Raw genomic sequence first — 21383 nt, forward strand, 5'->3', positions numbered from 1 at the left:
ATCCTTTACCCCCATAAATTCCAGCTCATCCAAAATTCTGCTGCCTCAATCCTATCCCACAAAAGATCCCACTCAGCTATCACCCTGTCCTTACTTTTTTTTTATTCATTCATGGGATGTGGGTATCGCTGGCTATGACAGCATTTATTGCCCATCCCTAATTGTCCTTGAGAAGGTGGTGGTGAGCTGCCTTTCTGAACTGCTGCAGTCCATGTGGGGTAGGTACACCCACAGTGTTGTTAGGAAGGGAGTTCCAAGATTTTGACCCAGCGACAGTGAAGGAATGGCGATATAGTTCCAAGACAGGATGGTGTGTGGCTTGGATGGGAACTTGCAGGTAGTGGTGTTCTCATGCATCTGCTGCCCTTGTCCTTCTAGTTATTAGAGGTAGTGGGTTTGGAAGGTGCTGTCGAAGGAGCCTTGGTGTATTGCTGCAGTTCATCTTGTAGATGGTACACACTGCTGTCACTGTGCGTCGGTGGTGAAGGAAGTGAATGTTTGTGGATGGGGTGCCAATCAAGTGGGCTACTTTGTCCTGGATGGTGTCAAGCTTCTTGAGTGTTGTTGGAGTTGCACCCATCCAGACAAGTGGAGAGTATTCCCTCACATTCCTGACTTGTGCTTTGTAGATAGTTGAGAGGCTTTGGGAAGTCAGGAGGTGAGTTACTCGCCGCAGGATTCTTAGCCTCTGACCTAATCTTGAAGCCACGGTATTTATAAGGCTACTCCAGTTCAGTTTCCGATTAATAGTAACCCCCAGGATGTTGATAGTGAGGGATCCAGTGATCGTAATGCCATTGAATGTCAAGGGGAGGTGGTTAGATTCTGTCTTGTTTGAGATCGTCATTGCCTGGCACATGTGTGGCGCGAATGTTATTTGCCACTTATAAGCCCAAGCCTGGATATTGTCCAGGTCTTGCTGTAAATGGACATGGGCTGCTTCAGTATCTGAGAGTTCCAAATGGTGCTGAACATTGTGCAATCATCAGTGAACATCCCCACTTCTGACCTTATTATGGAAGGAAGGTCCCCAACACCTCACATTTAAAATTTTCAACCTATGCTTTAATCCATCTATGGATTTGCACTTGAACTGTTACAGAAATAGGTTACATTACTTTAAATATTATGTTGTGGATCCTGGATTGAGCTGGGAAGTGGGACTGACTCCATAGCTCCATGGAGAGCTGCCATGGACTCAGTGGGCCGAATGGCCTCCATCTGTGCCATGACGTGACTCTATGTAAAAGGCACAGGAATTCTGAGACAAGTTATTTAAGATTCAGAGCAGATTTGATATTGACTCCACATAAACTGACAATTCTAATGCATTAGCTTGTCTCCGTTAACTTGTCTCAGTAATCAATTAAAATCTCGTACTTGGTGTTGGAAGGTTTTTAATCACTTTCTGACTTTGAGCAACCACAAAATATAACAGAATCACTTGTTGGAGGCAGAGTAATGTGAAGATAGCTAGGCAGTAAAAGAAACTGCAATAAGAATATGAAGTCGGAGAGAGGAGTTAGAAAATGAGTTAAGCAAGATGACGTACTGAAGAGAAGTAGAATATTAGATTCATTATTTTTTTTATTGCTACTCAGACTAGTTATATTGATGGAAAAAGTGAATCTGATCATTGAATCTGAACTGTTGGTCTGTATGTTACTTGTTACAAACTAAAGCAGCTTACTAATTTGCATGACGTTTTAGCATTCCAAGCATTTGCTTCATCCGTCTTTGGAGGGGTTGAAGAAATACATGCTCATAAGACATGAGTATTCAGTCCGAAAAACAAGGGACACTATTGTACCGCCCTGGGCTATGCTATTGTATAAGTAGATATAGGGCAGTATGAGCTGACCCACATAAAAGTAAGGCAGTCAGACCGCTTAAGAGAGCAACTGATGTCACTGAAATCAAGACAGTATCTACGGTGGACCTGCATTATTAACAGCTACATAAGCCCATTTATCTGCAATAAGATTGCTTTCTCTTACTTTCCTATGAATATGTCAGTATTACATTACGAGGCTTTTGTCAGCTAATTGTTGGATGCTGATGTGTGATTAATGTGACTAGTTAAAGGACAAAAGGGTGCAAGGTCACCTAAGCTTGCAGTATACCAAAGACAAAGGGACTGTTGTGCATTAAGTGAACAGTCTGTTATCAGGAATGCAGTACCATATAAATTAATACTGAGCTTGTCAGTTACATCATAGACATGGGCACTGGTTTCTGATTTTCATGGAAAAATGATTAGAATTGTGGATCAGATCTTCAAAACACTGGAAAAAAAATCTGGGAAAATCACAGAACACCGCAATAAAAATGACGAAGTCCTTGAATCCTGGATTTTTAAAAAGAATTCAATTTGACTTATTCAGTCACTGTAAACCAGTGACACTGATCATAGGCCACGGGAACCAATATACAAAGAGAAGTAAAGTGCCATACATTGTGCCGTGCTCCAGCCAGGAACATCTTTTGAAAGGTTTTATAAAACAAACGTATGTGGATACATCTCGCTGTTAATACTCTTGTTCATAAATGGAATAGCCTTTACTACTTTTGGCCAATATAAATAACTGAGCTATAATAATTTCCTTTCAGGTTTTACTTGGCAAAGCTTTATACATTTCCTCTTTATCCATTGTTGCTATCCTCAGTGTTTTGCATTAGGTGCAGATAATGATTGTATATTTGTACTCCTAATCAACTGCGTGCCATGGTTTAGAGAGATACAGCACTGAAACAGGCCCTTCGGCCCACCGAATCTGTGCCGACCATCAACCACCCATTTATACTAATCCTACACTAATTCCATATTCCTACCACATCCCCACCTGTCCCTATATTTCCCTACCACCTACCTATACTAGGGGCAATTTATAATGGCCAATTTACCTATCAACCTGCAAGTCTTTGGCATGTGGGAGGAAACCGGAGCACCCGGAGGAAACCCACGCAGACACAGGGAGAACTTGCAAACTCCACACAGGCAGTACCCAGAATTGAACCCGGGTCACTGGAGCTGTGAGGCTGCGGTGCTAACCACTGCGCCACTGTGGATGGGAGAGAGGGGTGTGAGATTGCATTGAAATAATTGTTTTAGAGTGTTCACTGTTCCATTGTAGGAAAAATTGCTTCAGCTAACAAGAAATAACTATAACAGTAAATAATATAGATATATGTGTTAAAATATGATTGTTCTGGTAAAGTGTAATTGTAAGTACACAAATTAAAAGGAAGACTGAATTCTTTTTGTAATTCTGTGCATTTAATGTAATTATACTTGTCAATCTCCTATGATACCGTACACGGAGTCAAGAGAAATTATTGTGTTCAGGTAAAACATGGTTATGGAGCAGAGATGTAGGGTTGAATTTTATATTTAAGACGTTGGTCCAGCCGTCGGGACAGGAAAGGGGTGTGAGGCACGTCAGGGGCAGGAGCGGTCAGCTTCACACAATCCAGTGGTGGCCGGCTAACTAAGCTTAATGAGGCGTGACATTCAACTAATTGGATGGTCGGAATCTGGCGGAGTGTGGCGTCAGCCAATGCTTCAGCACATGCTGGAGCTTTCAGGGAACTCTGCATTCTGAAGGCTTGGGAAAGGAAGAGGTGATGGAAGAAACATAAGAGATGGTTTAGAGTTTACCCCAGGCAGCCCCATGCTTCCCTGATGCCTCCCTGCAGGTGCTGCTGCAGGCTGCAAGGGAGAGGAGGCACATTCTCTTCCCGAGAGGGGAGAAGGAGACCTGGCAGCCTCATCGAACAGGCCAGGCTCCAGATAGCAGAGGAGGTCAGCAGCCATGGGGTCACGCCATGGACATGGATTCAGTACTGTAAGCGGCTCAACGACATCATCCGGGCTGTGAAACTGAGTACCTCTTAATGCGTTCATCCTCTTGGGCCTTATGTCTGGTGAAGCAGTAGGGTGTGTTGGGGGGAGAGAGATCAAACCCCCAGACATGTGCAAAGGGTCAGGGGGTGCATGCAAACTGACTGCGGCATGGCGAATTGGCCCTGAGAGGAGGCCCCTTGTCATAACAAAACCTCGTGAGATCTCTGGAAAAGAGGCATCTATATGCTCCCATCAGTGGCAGTGGGACTGCCACCAGCCAATGTCTTGGGATTGTTCTCGCTGCGGGAACAAGAGCTTCCATCCCTCTTTCTGCAGGAGAAGATAGCACACAATCAGAGAGAGCGGCCACGACCGGCAGTGGGCTGCCCAGTCGCCATGTACTAACCCCAATGGAGGAGGAGGAGGCCATGGAGCTGACTGGACCTTAGGATGGCCGAAGCGTCACAGATGGAGAGTTGGGGAATCTTCTCAAGACAGTGAGTAAGGTCACCATGGGACACAACTCTGCATCTACAGCAATGGAGCCATGCTGCTCATCAGGCATCTGGTGCCCATGTCTGCAATATAGTGGTGTGTGCTACTTGGGGAGAGGAGGCCCTTGACCCTTGTATGTCTCTTGTTTTCTCATGCAAGCCAAGTGATGTCATCTCAGACAGCCTCCGAGACTGCGGAGGAGCTTTCCAACTCTGAGGGGGAGGAAGAACCCTCAGAGGGTCAATCGTCACCTCATACTCCTGCACCTTCCACCAGCGCAGATACTTGCACATTGGCAAGTTTGCGCTCGAGTTTAGATCCGGATACACAACCTGGTGATCATAGTACTGATGCACCTGAACAGCTGACGGAGGTTGTGATAGCCCAGGCCGCTGACAGTTGGAGGATTGTGGGAGGCTAAGCCTGTGCTGAGCCTCAGGCTCATGATGTGCCTTTGGTGTCGGCAGCATCACACGAAATGTCGCAGCTACAGCGAGTGTTCCGGCAACATCAGGCAGAGATGCCAGAGGCAAGGCGTGCCCAGGCGCAGATGATGGAGGAGTTCATCCAGGCCTTGAGATCAGCATTGTCACTGACTGGTGCATGAGTGGCGTCCTCCATTGAGAGATTGGTGGCTCTGATGGAGATGACATTCGATCATTCATTCGTTCATTCATTGATGTCATCTTCTCAGAAGGTTGACTGCCATGGATCTCCAACTCGGTCTGCCCTGTGCTGCCCTTACACATTCCTCATAGGAAAACTGCATCCAGTCCATTATATCAGTCACCCATTTTCTCCTTTGCTTCCCTCTCCTACGTTTTCCATCGATCTCTCCTTCCAATAATTCTCTCTGTCTACCTTCTCTAATGATTTGACCTAAATATTGTATCTATCTCTCTGATATTACGCAATAATTTCCTCCTCTTCTCCAGCCATTTCCAGCACTTCCTCATTAACCCTACTATCTGTGTAGGATATGCAGAACATCCTCCTATATGTTCACATCTCAAATGCATTCAGCTTATCAATAGTCTCTTTGTTTGTTGTCCATGTCTCTGAGACATATAACATAGATGACAAAATGTAGCACCTCAGCATTCTTTTCCTAAGATTCAGGTTCAGTTTCTTTGATACCACATTCTTCATTCTGACAAAGCTGGTCTTGGCTATGTCAATTCTCCTCAGATCTCACAATCACATCTCCCATTGTCTGTGATAATCTGCCCAAGGTATCTGAACCTTTTCATTTGTTCCAGGAATTTTCACTTCCAGGGTTTGGTCTCTGCTTCTCACCCATTGTCTTGGTTTTCTTCACATTCATTCTTAATCCACATTCCACACTGCTTGCATTCACTTTGTTCACAATTTCCTGTAGTGTCTATTCTGCCTCTGCAATCAGTGCAGTGCCATTTGCGCATCTCAAGTTGTTGACATTCAACCCTTCTTTGGCCTCCTTATCTCGAGAGACAATGGGTAAGTGCCTGGAGGTGGTCAGTTGTGTGTGGAGCAGCGCCTGGAGTGGCTATAAAGGACAATTCTACAGTGACCGGCTCTTCCACAGGTACTGCAGAAAAATTTGTTTGTCGGGGCTGTTACACAGTTGGCTCTCCCCTTGCGCTTCTGTCTTTTTTCCTGCCAACTGCTAAGTCTCTTCGACTCGCCACTCGCCAATGTTGTAACCTGGTAGATGTTGTATATCTCTGAAGATAGCTTCGGTGTACAGGTTGAATAGTTTTGGGGACATAACACATCCCCAATGCACTCCTCTTTTGATAGGGAAGCTGTCTGACAAGCTGCTATCAAATCTCATCACTGCTGATTGATTCCAGTATAGATTCAGAACTATCATTTTATAATTTCCGTCAATTTCTAGTTTGTTTAAGCGCTCCAGTATTTTCTGATGGTAGACTAGCAAATGCCTTCCCATAGTCTATAAAGCATAAATACACAGATCTTTGCATTTCCAGGTATCTTTCAATGACTACTCTCAAAGATGCCAACTCTTGTTCCTTTCTTTATTCTGAATCCTAACTGACTATTTGTCCAGACCCTTGTCTTAACCCTGGGTGCAAGGCAGCAGTGGCAAAGTGAGACAGGGAGGGGGACCTGGAGTCACCACCTGATCCTCTGCATGCTCAGGTCAGCAGGGAGGCAGACGACTGCCAGAGGAGGAACAACTGCCTCCTGCAGCTGGGGGCTCCTTTCAGGACGCTTCTGGTGCGGGCAGTCTGCTCCTTCTTCCAGTGTCATAGATCCTCCTTCATCCCTGCTGATAGTGGGTGATTACTGCTTCTGTGCAGGAGGCATGGCGGCGGGGGGGACGACTACCAAGGTTATCCCGAGCCAAGGGGCAGAAAGGTCAGCAGCCTGCCTCCTCCTCATCTGACAGCATAGGGGAGCACCTGGTAGGAGTTCACCCAAGAGAATAAAGAAGTGCACATAGAATCATTCGGTTATCATGGGTGATTATGTCTTTGATTTTCACGGGGTAGGGTCTGTTGTGAATGTGAATAAATCATTTCTGGTAAGCATAGACGACCTCCCTCTCTCTTCCGTCAGGCCTTTGGCCCTTCGCTGCAATCCAGCCTCTGTGAAGAGGCTGGAGGCGAAACAACATGCTACGAGGGGGCAACTCTGGAGCCTGGCCAGCTCTGCGCTGTGTAAATGTTCAATGAGCGAGTGCATCCTGAAGGAAGGTAGGTGACAACATGGCTGCATAAAAGTAAGTCTTTATTGGTAAAGCTACAACTGGCAATAAGGTTCAAATGAAATGAGAAGTATAAGGGCATCATGAGCCTCCCTTGCACATAACTAAGTGGATTGCTCTTTTGGAGAGCTGGTGCAGACATGCAAACAAACGAATTAGGAGCAGGAGTAGGCCACTCGGCCCCTCGAACCTGCTCCACCATTCAATAAAACCGAGGCTGAACTGATTACTCCACATTCCCGCCTATCCCCCATAACCTTTCCCCCCCTTGCTTATCAAGAATCAATCTACCTCTGCCTGAAAAATATTCAAATACTCTACTTCAGCTGCCTTTTGAGGAAGAGAGTTCCAAAGACTCATGACCCTCTATGAGAAAACATTTCTCCACATCTCTGTCTTAAATGGGTGTCCCCTTATTTTTAAACAGTGATCCCAGGTTCTAGATTCTCCCACAAGAAGAAACATTCTTTCCGCATCCACCCTGTCAAGACCCCTCAGCATCTTGTATGTTTCAATCAAGTCGCCTCTTACTCTTCTGAACTCCAGTGGATACAAGTCTATGCTGCCCAACCTTTCCTCATAAGATAACCCGCCCATTCCAGGTATTAGTCTAGTAAAGCTTCTTTGAACTGCGTCCAACGCGTTTACAACCTTCCTTAAATAAGGAGACCAGTACTGTACACAGTACTCCAGATGTGGTCTCACCAATGCCCTGTAGAACTGGAGCATAACCTTCCTACTTTTGTATTCAATTCCCCTTGCAATAAACAATAACATTCTATTAGCTTTCCTAATTACTTGCTGTACCTGCACACTGACCTTATGCAATTCATGCACTAGGACATCCAGATCCCTCTGCATTTCAGAGCTCTGCAATCTCTCACCATTAAGATAATATGCTTTTTTTAAATTCTTCCTGCCAAAATGGATAATTTCACATTTTCCCACCTTATACTCCATTTGCAAATTCTTTGCCCATTCACTTAACCTATCTACATTCCTTTGTAGCCTCTTTATGTCCTCTTCACATCCTACTTTCCTACCTATCTTTGTGTTGTCAGCAAATTTAGCAACCATACCTTTGGTCCCTTCATCTATGTCATTTATATAAATCGTAAAAGGTTGAGGCCCCAGCACAGATGCCTGTGGTACACCACTCATTACATCTTGCCAACCAGAAAATGACCCATTTATGCCTACTCTCTGTTTCCTGTAAACTAACCAATCTTCTATCCATGCCAATATGTTACCCTCTACACCATGAGATTTTATTTTCCGCAATAACCTTTAATGTGGCACCTTATCAAATGCCTCCTGGAAATCTAAGTACATCCTATCCCCAGAGATACATCCACCAGTTCCCCTTTATCCCCAGCACATGTTACTTCTTCAGAGAACTCCAATAAATTGGTTAAACATGATTTCCCTTTCACAAAACGATGTTGATTCTGCCTGATAACCTTGAACTTTTCTAAGTGCACTGCTACTTCTTTAACAATAACTTCTAACATCTTCCCTGTCTCAGATGTTAAGCTAACTGGCCTGTAGCTTCCTGCTTTCTGTCTCCTTCCCTTTTTGAATAAAGGAGTTACATCTGCTATTTTCCAATCTACTGGCACCTTCCCCGGATCTAGGGAATTTTGGAAAATTAAAACCAACACATCAACTATCTCTTATTATTCATTCATCAACTATTTCTTCTTATCTTGACCTGTCTTTTCTCCGCTGGTCCAGTCTCTTCCCACCTACATCCGTGACTCTTCTGACGCCCTACTTCATTCTGACAATTTCCAGTTTCCTGGTCCCAACCGCCGCCTCTTCACTATGGATGTCCAATCTCTCTACACCTCCATCCCCCACCAGGACGGTTTGAGGGCTCTCCGCTTCATCCTTGAACAGAGGCCCAACCAGTCCCCATCCACCACCCTCCTCCACTTGACTGAACTTGTTCTCACATTGAACAACTTCTCCTTCAACTCCACTCACTTCCTTCAAGTAAAAGGTGTTGCTATGGGTACCTGCATGGGTCCTAGTTATGCCTGTCTTTTTGTGGGATATGTCAAGCATTCTTTGTTCCAGTCCTACTCAGGCCCCCTCCCCCAACTCTTTTTCCGGTACATTGATGACTGTATAGGTGCCGTTTCCTGCTCCCGCCCCGAACTAGAAAACTTTATCAACTTTGCTTCCAATTTCCACCCTTCTCTCACCTTTACATGGCCCATCTCGGACACTTCCCTTCCCTTCCTCGACTTCTGTCTCTATTTCTGGGGATAGGTTGTCTACTCATATCCATTATAAGCCCACCGACACCCACAGCTACCTCGACTACACTTCTTCACACCCTGCCTCCTGAAAGGACTCCATTCCATTCTCCAAGTTTCTCCTTCTCCAACACATCTGCTCTGATGATGCTACCTTCCATGACAGCCTTCTGATATGTATTCCTTTTTCCTCAACCTAGGGTTCCCCCCCACTGTTGTTGACAGGGCCCTCAACTGTGTCCGGCCCATTTCCCGCACCTCTACCCTCACCCCTTCCCCTCCCTCCCAGAACCGTGACAGGGTTCCCCTTGTCCTCACTTTCCACCGCATCAGCCTCCATATCCAAAGGATCATCCTCCGCCATTTCCGCCACCTCCAGCGTGATGCCACTACCAACGCATCTTCCCCTCCCTTCCCCTGTCGGCATTCTGAAGGGATCGTTCCCTCCGCGACAACCTGGTCCACTCCTCCATTACCCCCACCACCTCGTCCCCGTCCCATGGCACCTTCCCCTGCAATCGCAGGAGGTGTAATACCTGCCCATTTACCTCCTCTCTCCTCACTATCCCAGGCCCCAAACACTCCTTTCAGGTGAAGCAGCGATTTACTTGTACTTCCTTCAATGTAGTGTACTGTATTCGCTGCTCACAATGTAGTCTGCTCTACATTGGGGAGACCAAACACAGACTGGGTGACCGCTTTACCGAACACCTCCGCTCAGTCCGCAAGCAGGACCCTGAGCTTCCGGTTGCTTGCCATTTCAACACTCTCCCCTGCTCTCATGCTCACATCTCTATCCTGGGCTTGCTGCAGTGTTCCAGTGAACATCAACGCAAGCTTGAAGAACAGCATCTCATTTACCGATTAGGCACACTACAGCCTGCTGGACTGAACATTAAGTTCAATAATTTCAGAGCATGACGGGCCCCCCATTTTACTTTTATTTTGTTATTTATTCTTTTTTTACATTTTTTTTTTGTATGTTTATTTCATTTCATCTTAGTTTGTTCCGTTTGCTTACCCACTGTTTTTTTCATGTTTGTACTTGCTGCTGTTCAATCTTCAGTCCGTTAGCACCCTATCTGTACTAATGCTTTGTCTTTCAACACACCATTAACATATTGTTTGCCTTTGCTTCATGACCTTTTGGTCAGCTATTCTGTGGCCTTGTCCAATCTACACCTTCTCCTTTGTTATCTCTTGCCCCACCCCCGCTTTACTTGCTTATAACCTTTGACATTTCTAATGTTTGCCAGTTCCAAAGAAGGGTCACTGACCTGAAACGTTAACTCTGCTTCTCTCTCCACAGATGCTGCCAGACCTGCTGAGTATTTCCAGCATTTCTTGTTTTTATTTCAGATTTCCAGCATCCGCAGTATTTTGCTTTTACATCAACTATCTCACTAGCCACTTCTTTTAAGACTGTAGGATGAAGTCCATCAGGACCCGGGGTTTTGTCAGCCTGCAGTTCATTCAATTTGCTCAGTGCCACTTCCCCGGTGTATGTAATTGTTTTGAGTTCCTCCCTCCCTTCCTGACTTACAGCTAATTCTGGGATGTTACTTGTATCCTCAAAGTGAAGACCAATTCAGAATACCTGTTCGATTCATCTGCCATCTCCTTATTTTCCATTATTAATTCCCCAGACTCACTTTTTATAGGACCAACTTTGTTAACTCTTTTTTTAAATATCTACAGAAACTCTTATTACCTGTCTTTATATTTCTCGCCAGCTTTCTCTTGTACTCTAATTCTTCCCTCCTTATTAATCTTGTGGTCATTCTTTGCTGTTTTGTATATTCTGTCCAATCTTCTGACCTGCCACCCATCTTCATGTTTTTTTCTTTAAGTTTGATACTATCTTTAACTTTTTTTAGTTAACCACAGATGGTGCGTCCTCTGCTTGGAATTTTTCTTTCTCGTTGGAATGTATCTATTCTGTGTATTCTGAAATAGCCCCTTAAATGGCTGCCACTACATCTCTGTTGACCTAACCCTTAACTTAATTTGCCAGTTCACTTCAGCTAGCTCTGCTTTCATGCCTTCATAGTTGCCCTTATTTATGTTTAAAATACTACTCTTGGACCCACTATTCTCTCCCTCAAACTGAATGTAAAATTCAATTATATTATTGTCGCTGCTCCCTTGAGGCGTCTTCACTATGATATCATTAATTAATCCCATCTCGTTGCACAATACCAGATCTAGTATAGCCTGCTCTCTGGTTGCCTCCAGAACATGCCGTTCCAAGAAATGACCCTGAAAACATTCTATGAACTCCTCATCTAGGCTGCCTTTGCCCATCTGGTTTTTCCAGTCTATATGTAAATCAAAATCCCCCATGATTATCGCCGTACCTTTCTGACAAGCTGCCATTCTTTCTTCCTTTATACTCCATCCTACCATGTGGTTACTGTTAGGAGGTCTGAACACCATTCCCATAAGTGACTTCTTGCCTTTATCATTTCTCATCTCTACACAACCCGCTTCTACATCCTGGTTTCCTGAACTTAGTTCATCCCTCTTTAATGTGCTAATACCATCATTAATTAACAGACCCACCCCTACACCTTTTCCTAGCTTCCTGTCCTTCCTAAATGTCATGTATCTTTCAATATCCAGGTCCCAATGTATGTCATCCTGCAGCCATGTCTCTGTAATGGCTATCAGATCATACTTATTGATTTCTATTTGCACTCTCAGTTCATCAGTTTAGTTTTGAATGCTACATGCATTCAGATACAGAGCCTTAAGTTTCGTCCTTTTATTATTTTTGTAACCTCTAGCCTTATCAGTTGATTTACTCTTAGATTTGTACTCTCTATCCAATCCTGTCACAGTCTGCTTATCATTTCCCTCATTCATACCTTTCTCTCTTGCCTTGTCTCTACTCTTTGATTTACCATATCTTCCCAAATTTGATCCCTTGCCCCCTCTCTACTTCCCTAGTTATGTGACTCGCTAACCGGTCCCAGCATGGTTCAGGTGTAGACCATCCCAATGGTACAACCCCCACTTTCCCCAGTACTAATGACAGTGCCCCACGAACCGGAACCCACTTCTACTGCACCTGTCTTGGAGCCATGCATTTGCCCTATGCCAATTTGCACGTGGCTCAGGAAATAATCCAGATTGGCCAAATGGCCTCCTACTGCGCTGTAACAATTCTGTGATTCTATGATTCTCATGGCAACTCTCCTGTTGTCCCTGGGGTCCTTCATCTGGTGTGGCTTGCCCACCTTCCCCCCTCTGCATCCTCATCATCCAAGGAGGTGGTCCGCTCCTCGTTTTCCTCATTGCTCATCGCTCCCCCCCCCCCCCCAACCCCCCACTGCAGTTCCAGGTTGTGCAGCACACAGCAGACTATCTCCGTATATGAGACCCTCACCGGGGCATACTGAAGAGCCCCATCTGACTGATCTAGATGCCTAAATCTCATCTTCAGCAGACCAATGGTCGCTCGCGTTGTCCTGTGGCAGGCATTGTACCTCTACGCTGCATCTGTGTGTGGGGTCCTCACAGGCATCAGTAGCTATGTCCTCAGTGGGTAGCCCTTGTCACCAAGGATCCATCACTGAAGACAGGAGGGAGGCTGGAAAAGTTCAGGCACCTGGGACTGCCTCAAAATGTAGGCATCGTGGCAACTTCCTGGGAAGCATGCATGCATAGACTTGTAGGATCCATTTACGGTGATGGCAAACCAGTTGCAGATTGAGGGAATGGAAACTCTTCCTGTAGATGATGGCCGCTGGCTGGTGTTCAGGAGCCTTGATGGCCACATGCGTGTAGTCAATGATACCCTACACCAGGGGAAATCCGGTGATGGCACCAAACATGACGGCCCTCTCAGCTTGAGAGTTGGGATCCGTGCAGAAGTGCACATAGTCACTGGTCCTCCTGAAAAGGACATTGGTGACCGCCTTGATGTATCAGTGGACTGCTGCTGACTGTGAGATCCCACATGCCCCCCTGGATCCCCTGAAATGATCCAGAGGCATAGAAGTTCAGTGCCAGGGTGACCATTTGCATCACTGGCATTGGATTTTCACAAAGTTCCCTGGGGCAAAGCTCATCCTGCCTCATAGTCCATAGGTCAGTGACGGCCACTCTGGAGAGGCGGAATCTCTATTGGTATTGCTTCTCGGATATCTGTAGGTAGTTGAGCCTCGACCTGTAGACCCTCTCTGGAGGGACCTCCTTTTGCAAGGGGGAGCCACCTGTCTTTCCCCACTGCACCCTTCTTCACCACTTGGAGGTCACTGCTGACCATCCTGTGCGTCCACAGGCCATTGCAGAGCCGCTGCAGGTGCCTGGCCCTCCCTCACACTCTGCTGCACCTTCTCTTCAATGAGGTCCATTGGATGAATGAAACCCATGATAGAGCATGAATGTAAGTCCTTCACTACTAGCCGCCCCCCCCTTGTTCTTGCCCCCCCTTCTTGCCCCCACTTGTGACCTTTGCCAAGGTGGCATTTGCTTGTTTCCCCCCTTGCAATGGCCTCCGCACAGCTCAGACACATTTCCCCTCATTCCTCATGCAATGCACCATGCCCTCCCTTATCACCCTGCCAGGCAGTCGATAGTTGCCTTCCCAATGGCCTCCCCCAGCAGACAACCGTGCTCTCTTCCCTCCATGTTGCCAGTTTGAAGGAGGCGAGCCTCTGAAGCACTGTGAAACCTGTGCATTGTTTACAAAATGCCATCCCAATAAAATCGCATTCAATTGGCCTCTTAGCTATCTTAATTACCTGCCTGCCCAGTTGCTGTCAGAACTCCACCCTCCATATTTGCCGTCGGGACATGTTGTTTGATACTATTTTTCTGTTCTAAATCTGTCTTATCTACATTAATAATCAGTTTATCCTGACTCACCATGGGTGATGCCATGGTAGGTTCACTAGTAATCTGTCCTTAATAGATTACATTTAAGCAAGTTGATTTTGGTGGAGATCTGTCTAACCATCTGTGTTCCTGATGACTAGTCGTTTGTCTGCTCTGTATTGTGCTAGTGAAAACTTAATAGTAGCATGAAATAGTTTGTACAAAATGCACCAAACATTTTGAATGCTACCTCATGCAGTATGAGCCATGTCTTTTGAAGTGATCGGCTTTGGAAATATACTGAAATAGTTGTTGTATATATTCAACATTTAAAAAAAATTTCTTCCCACTAAAGTTACAGTTGGTGACATTAAATGTTCCCCAGTTGCCAGCATTTGTACCTCTACAATGATTGTTGTGCCAATCAGAAATGCACTTACCAGTGACATTATTTTGTGTATATTGATTCGAGCATCTAATTTATACTGAGTTTTTTTTTAAAAACTCCCTTTGCTTGATCAGACAAAAATCACACCAGTGGAGCTTGAATACAGTTAGATGTTTAAAAAAACAAGTAAAAAGCTCAGAATAAAACGAAACTGCAGTTTTAATAAAAGCTCTGCATTTGTGCCACAAATGTGTTAAATTTTGAACTGAGATATTCTAAACCCAAGTCATCGATTAACTTTCCAGTAAAGTTAAAATGAGTGCATAGAACTTCTTCTTGTAAGCCTTTCCTGTGTTTATTAAAACTGTTTTGAATTTATCTTTGTTTCCTGTCTGGCTCTGATGGATTGCAGTGTATCTTGATATATACCAAGGGGCTTGTTTTGGACAGACTGAGCTTGACTTTGGAGAGAATTTTGATGGTAATTTGGTTTTACAGTATATGTGCCATACTATTGAAAGTGAAAAAATCAAGAATGCTGGCTAATTATGTACATAAAACAATGGAAAATATAATGTATTCTGTCTGCCAAAGAGACCATCAAAAGTATTTTTAATCCAATTTTTCTCCTCTTTCTTTCCCCTCCTTGCCATTAGGCAGCAGTGAATCAGCGCGGGGTGGGATGAGGTGAGGTGGGGTGGGGATTGAGTCCAAAAATATGTCATTATTTAAAATGAGTATATCATCCAACTAGTAAGTATAGCATTTTTTTTAAAGGACAATTCTTTGTGCAGGAAGTAATTCCTCACCTTTTCCCTTTTCATTATTTTTCAATCAATCTCAAGAATTATTGGAGTGCGCTCCCAGCTCAACCCCGTTTTGCAGTGCCTCCAGATCAATACTTATCAAAATAACCCTGTTGAATCGACCCATGTGTCACTTGCTGGCCATTATGTAAAGTCAGATTGCAGATTAGCAGGTAACCACAGTTCCTTCAGCCTTTCCACATAGCAGCCCTGGCAAAGCAGTAGGAATTCTTTCACCTGCCCTTTCATGGAAACTAGATTATTAATTTTAAAAAGATTGAGCATTGTTGGCAGTAGAATAATATTAGCCTTTGCACCATTAAACAGCAACATTTTGCCTATCGTGCCTTTGACTTTCACAATGACTTTTTAAAAAAGAACTAGAGGTTAAAATATGCCTTTAAAACCATAACTACTGCAATGGTAAACACACTTCATTCACTCATTAATAGCTTCATTTTTCTTATTATAGGGAACCAATTGGAAAGAAGAAATCTGGTAAGGAGCATTTAATTGAATTGTCCATGTGCTAGTTGTCTGTTACCCTAATATTTTAACTTGTTTAGCTAGAAGGGATCTTGGAAGACTTAGCCTTTTAAATGTATTCTGTTAATTTCAGTTTACTGTGAGATTTTGTGAATTGGTAACATGTGTTTTACCAACTTGACAATAAATGATATGAATATATGAAGAGGTTTTTTTTTAAATCCATAGACAATAGCCTTTATGTGACATAAATATGGCAGGATGGTGAGAAATTCTAAAGACCAGTCCAAAGAACTGCTCATGGGAAAACCTACCTGGCACAAATGGTAATGGATCCATAACAACTTTCCATGTAAAAAAAAAACTTGCGAGAAGCCATTTGAAGATATGAGCAAGTGGAAAGTTAGACTACATTTTACACATGGAACTCAAGCTCTGAATATTCAACTGACCAAAAATCAGCAGAACTGTTTAAAGAAAGAATGAAAGCAAGTAACTATAGACTGAAGTGGGGCAAAACTATGAATGACCATTTAGTCAGGGAAGAGTCAATAATGACTTGTAAAGTAAAACAAAACTTCTGCTTTAAACAGAATACACTATTCCAAAGTTTCTGTGATCCTGTTCCAGATATTCTGAACAGACTGTACTTGGACCTCTCAAGGAAAAGGAAAGGTCAAATAGCAAGAAGGATTCTCGGCTATGGAACAGATCTTGGGAAGAGATTGGTAATGGTGATTTGTCATAGCATACAAAAGGAAATACGCTACCAGTTATTGTAGGTTGTGTTTTCTCAAACAATGCTATGGGGAATGATCATTTTAGTAAGTGCTTTGAAATATGCACTTATGTGGCAGCCATTTCTGCAAATTGAAAGCAATCTGTGGCAAAGTACAATAGAATTTCTGGACTGGATGGGCTATGTAACTAATTAGCAGCACATCTAGATCCAAGATGAGTACCTCTTATCCATCCCTAGCAACCCAAATCTGTTAGTGATCCAAATAAGTTATATGTACACAGTCAAGAGCAACAATGAATCATGCAAAACCTAAGAGTTAGAAGATACAAGTGAGCTTTAAAAATATGTATTTTGTGTTCTCATTATGCACCTGCTGGGTTTCAATTAATTAAATTTATTTTTGTATTCTTGAGGTAGTCTCTGTGTGCATTTACATAACAATTGTGTTGATGCAAAGCGATTTTGCAGTTGCGTAGTGTAAATCCAGACTCAGGGCCTGACCCAATCGGAGTGAAGCAGAGTAATACTTCCTCCTTTTTTTTAATTTCCAAAATATACTTTATTCATAAAAATCTGTAAAAAAAAAAAAATACATGACAAAACAGTTCTAAACAGCACCAAGTCAAAAATTACTAACAGTGCAGAGGAGGTCTGTTTCCTTCAATGCAGGAGTGAGTTGCCTCACAACCCTTCCATTTCATTTTTCATGCCATATACATTTTACAGCAAACAAAAATTTTCCCGATACAGTTCGAGGGGTTTTCCATGGATCCAGCCCCTCAGTTCAGCTTGGTGGGGGGACCTTACACAGTGGTCTTTCCCCATTGAGCCTTTGCTGCGGCTGCCCCAAGCTTTAGTGCGTCCCTCAGCACGTAGTCCTGGACCTGGGAATGTGCCAGTCTGCAACATTCGGTCGTGGACAACTCTTTGCGCTGGAAGACCAGCAAGTTTCGGGCAGACCAAAGGGCGTCTTTCACCGAATTGATAGTCCTCCAACAGCAGTTGATGTTTATCTCGGTGTGCGTCCCTGGGAACTGTCCGTAGAGCACAGACTCCTGTGTTACAGAGCTGCTTGGGATGAACCTCGACAAAAACCACTGCATCTCTTTCCACACCTGTTTTGCAAAGACACATTCCAGAAGGAGGTGGGCAACCGTCTCTTCCCCACCACAGCCACCTCGAGGGCATTGTGCGAAGGGGGTGAGACTTCAGGCGTGCAGGAAAAATCTGTCTGGGAGGGCTCTTCTCACCACCAGCCAAGCTACATCTTGGTGCTTGTTTGAAAGTTCTGGTGATGAGGCATTCCGACAAATGACTTTGGCAGTCTGATTGGGGGACCATCCGACAGGATCCACCATCTCCTTTTCCCATTGGGCCTTCAGGACATTCCGTGCAGACCACTGCCTGATGGATTGGTGGTCAAAGGTGTTTTTCCGCAGAAACTGCTCCACGAAGGATAGGTGGAGCATTCCGCGGCAATGTGACCAGGCCCATCCTTCGCAACACCGGGGACAGATACGGACTCAGCACGTAGTGGCACTTGGAGTTTGCGTACTGAAGGTCTACACACAGCTTGATGCAGCCGCACACGAAGGTAGTCATCAGGCTGAGGGCGATGTTGGGTACATTTTTCCCACCCTTATCCAGAGGTTTGAACATCGTGTCCTCCGGACCCGGTCCATTTTGGATCCCCAGATGAAGTGGAAAATGGCTCGGGTGACTGCCACAGCGCAGGAGTGGGGTATGGGCCAGACGTGCGCCACGTACAGCAACAACATGAGCGCTTCGCACCTGATGACCAGGTTCTTACCCACAATGGAGAGAGATCGCTGCTCCCACATGCTCAGCTTGTGTTGTACCTTGGCTACTCGCTCCTCCCAGGTTTTGGTGCACGCCCCTGCCCTTCCGAACCATATCCCCAGCACCTTCAGGTAGCCTGACCTGATGGTGAAGGGGACAAATGATCGGTCAGCCCAGTTCCCAAAGAACATGGCCTCCGTCTTGCCATGGTTAACTTTGGCTCCCGAGGCCAGTTCAAACTGGTCGCAGATGCTCATCAGTCTGCGCACAGACAGCGGGTCCAAGCAGAAGACGGCAACGTCATCCATGTACAGGGAGGTTTTAACCTGAATGCCTCCACTGCCTGGGATTGTCACCCCTCTTATGCTCGCATCCTTCCTAATAGACTCAGCAAAGGGTTTAATACAGCAAACAAACAAGACAGGAGAGAGAGGACAGCCCTGTCTGACTCCAGATTGGATCGGCTCCTCCTGGTCAGGCCCTTTCTCTGGATTTGCACTGTAAGTTAAGCACCAGAGCAATGCAAAATTCCTTCACATCGATGCTACCATTGTAGTGTTAATGTACCCTCTGAATCCACTTTTGAACTGATGCTCCTGAATGTACCGGTTCAGCTGTCTATTACTTATTCTTAAAAAGAAATAAATAGCAAAGTTCTGGCAAGAGTTCCTGTAGGAGTTCCAAAGGTGCTATATAACAAATATTTAAATTTTATAATCCATTGAAGTAAGAGCTGGGTGGGGTTGCTGCCCAAATGGGAACAAATGTTAAAACATCTGATGGGAAAGTTATTAACAGCCCACCATCTGTGTTTAATACTGAATGACAAAATATTATGGTTGAACATGACTACGAGAGATTGAAGTAGGGGAGGAACTCATCCATGTGGAGGCTCAAAATAGACCAACCAAATGGAGCAGATTGCTCTCCCATTGTAGAACCTTCCTGAGTATCATCTCATTGAACACAGTGGGATGTAAATCAAATGGGCCTACAGCAGGCAGATAATCTACTTCATCACATTAACATCTAGGTGTGAAGGTGAATGTTCCCCCCATTAAAGAGTTCTTAGGAAGGATTCATTAACAAGGTGCTTTGCCTCATAATCACATCCATCTGCAGCATTTAGAAAGCAGGAATACATTGGTTTGTCATATCAGAAGACTGTGATGTAATTTGAAAAATATGTAATTTTCTCCATGCTTTGGAAATGAGGTGACCAACCATGTCATTCCATTCATTCAAGCATAGCTAAAAGTTGATCTGATAGCAAAATAAAATAGTATTGATGCTACAGGTAGTGCAAGCTTTACGCTAGATGTATGTTCCCACATTTGGTTCTTCTGACTGGTCATTTGAAACTCCATCCTGATGTGTTTAGAACACATGTAGGTCATTGACTTGAGTTAACATTCCTATTCCCTTAGAACAGTGTTTCATCATACCATTGATAGAGAAAAAAGTTAACATGGTTTCTGTGTAGCTGAAGTACGTAATATAATGACCTTTTTATGTATCATATGTATAGGCTGGCAAAACAAGCTATGAGTTTTTCTTGTATTCAGTAAATAAATTATACACACATAAGGTAAATTCTACTACATTGCGAATAGTTCACTTTCTCAACATCTCGGTTCAAAACCTTTTTAAAAATGATTTCATTTTCCTCACGTGTACTTTCATTCATTTTCCTTCATTAGGGCTTGCAATAATCCAGAGAACGGCTTCGTTTCTAAAGAGAGGTATTAGAGAAACTCGCTTGGCCATAATTTAACCGATCCTTAACATTGCTGGATGGTCTTAAACCATAATGATTTTGGACCATGCAGCCAGCTGATTGGCAGTGGATGGGGCCAGCTTAATGCTAAATGCGGTGTGGTTTATGCATGCTCAATACCTTTGTATTGTTGATTACAAATAGATTAATTTGGGACTGAATATGTTCTTTCACTGCATTCAACTTCTTGGTAAGGTTCACTCTCAAAGCTGCTACATACAAAAGGTTGTTTGTTTTCTTTACAATCTTAATATAGGAGCATTGTTATTCAAGTAATCATCTATTAACCCTTTCACTGGCACAAAACAACTTGGATGGTAAATTTCTCAGTTCAGAATAATTAAAGACTTTTGTGGCATATGTCCAATTTTAAATACTTGTCATTCTCATTGCGTAATTTGTCTTTTTAAAAATCCAAATAGCAAACTAAAAAAGCTGAGATATGATTTTGCAGTGCCTCATTGTAACTGGAGGAAACAAGTGGCCTGTAAGAGGGTTATTCAATGGCAGTGGATTTAAAAGTACACTTATTCCAAGCAGTTATTTGGAGCTATGTGTCTCACATGTCATCACTGAGCTCAATTTTTTTTCACACCACTTTTCACTGAATTGTTGATGTATGTGAGCCACAAAATTATGTTTCGAAACCGTACTTCAAACTGGAATGGAAACACAGAATAATAGCACAATATGATCATGCACAAATTTTATACGCAGTTGTATGATGTAAGACAAAGGAAATGGGCAGAAAAGAGGAAGTTGTGGTAGAACAAGGATGAGTTTGCTTTTACTGTTTGATTATTCACAGGTTTTGAACACCAGATTTCACTAAGACAATGCCTACTTTATTTAAATTTATTTCATATATTGTTTCAAAGTAGTTTTGCCAAAAAATGCAGGCACTGACAAAAATAAGCAACTGAGTAATTGCTGTTAGTTATTTCTTGATTGTTGCTTTAGAAGTTTTAATGGGAAATGATAACTTACTTAAAAGAAATGCCTCTACAGGTATCATTGCATATTGTTTAGAATCCTGAGGGAAATCAGAGATTCACTACTGGAACATACTGACACATTGCGGTCAGTGGTCCTTCAGAATTGTGATGTGTAACTTCATTGTATTATTCATTTTAAATTTAGAATTACAGCTGTTTTACATTTAAAGACATTGGGGTAAACTAGTGGAGCAGGAGGAGGAGTGAATGAAGATAGGAGTGTGAACACCAGCTGATAGCCACTGCTGAGGTTCATTG

At 43.7% G+C, this 21383-nt stretch overlaps 1 protein-coding gene across 2 annotated transcripts in view; it reads left to right on the forward strand.

The window, feature by feature from the left end:
- Positions 1-21383, forward strand: part of sh3pxd2b (SH3 and PX domains 2B) — a 336589-nt gene that overhangs the window by 234251 nt on the left and 80955 nt on the right. Inside the window, exons 6-7 of one of the 2 annotated variants that reach the window (XM_068043410.1) lie at positions 15798-15823; positions 20054-20095. In XM_068043410.1, coding sequence (XP_067899511.1) covers positions 15798-15823; positions 20054-20095 — 68 coding nt within the window. The remainder of the gene's footprint in view (positions 1-15797; positions 15824-20053; positions 20096-21383) is intronic. The other variant, XM_068043411.1, reaches the window with a different exon arrangement.

Source organism: Heterodontus francisci, chromosome 12, assembly GCF_036365525.1.
Source record: "Heterodontus francisci isolate sHetFra1 chromosome 12, sHetFra1.hap1, whole genome shotgun sequence".
NCBI classification, from domain to species: Eukaryota; Metazoa; Chordata; class Chondrichthyes; order Heterodontiformes; family Heterodontidae; genus Heterodontus; species Heterodontus francisci.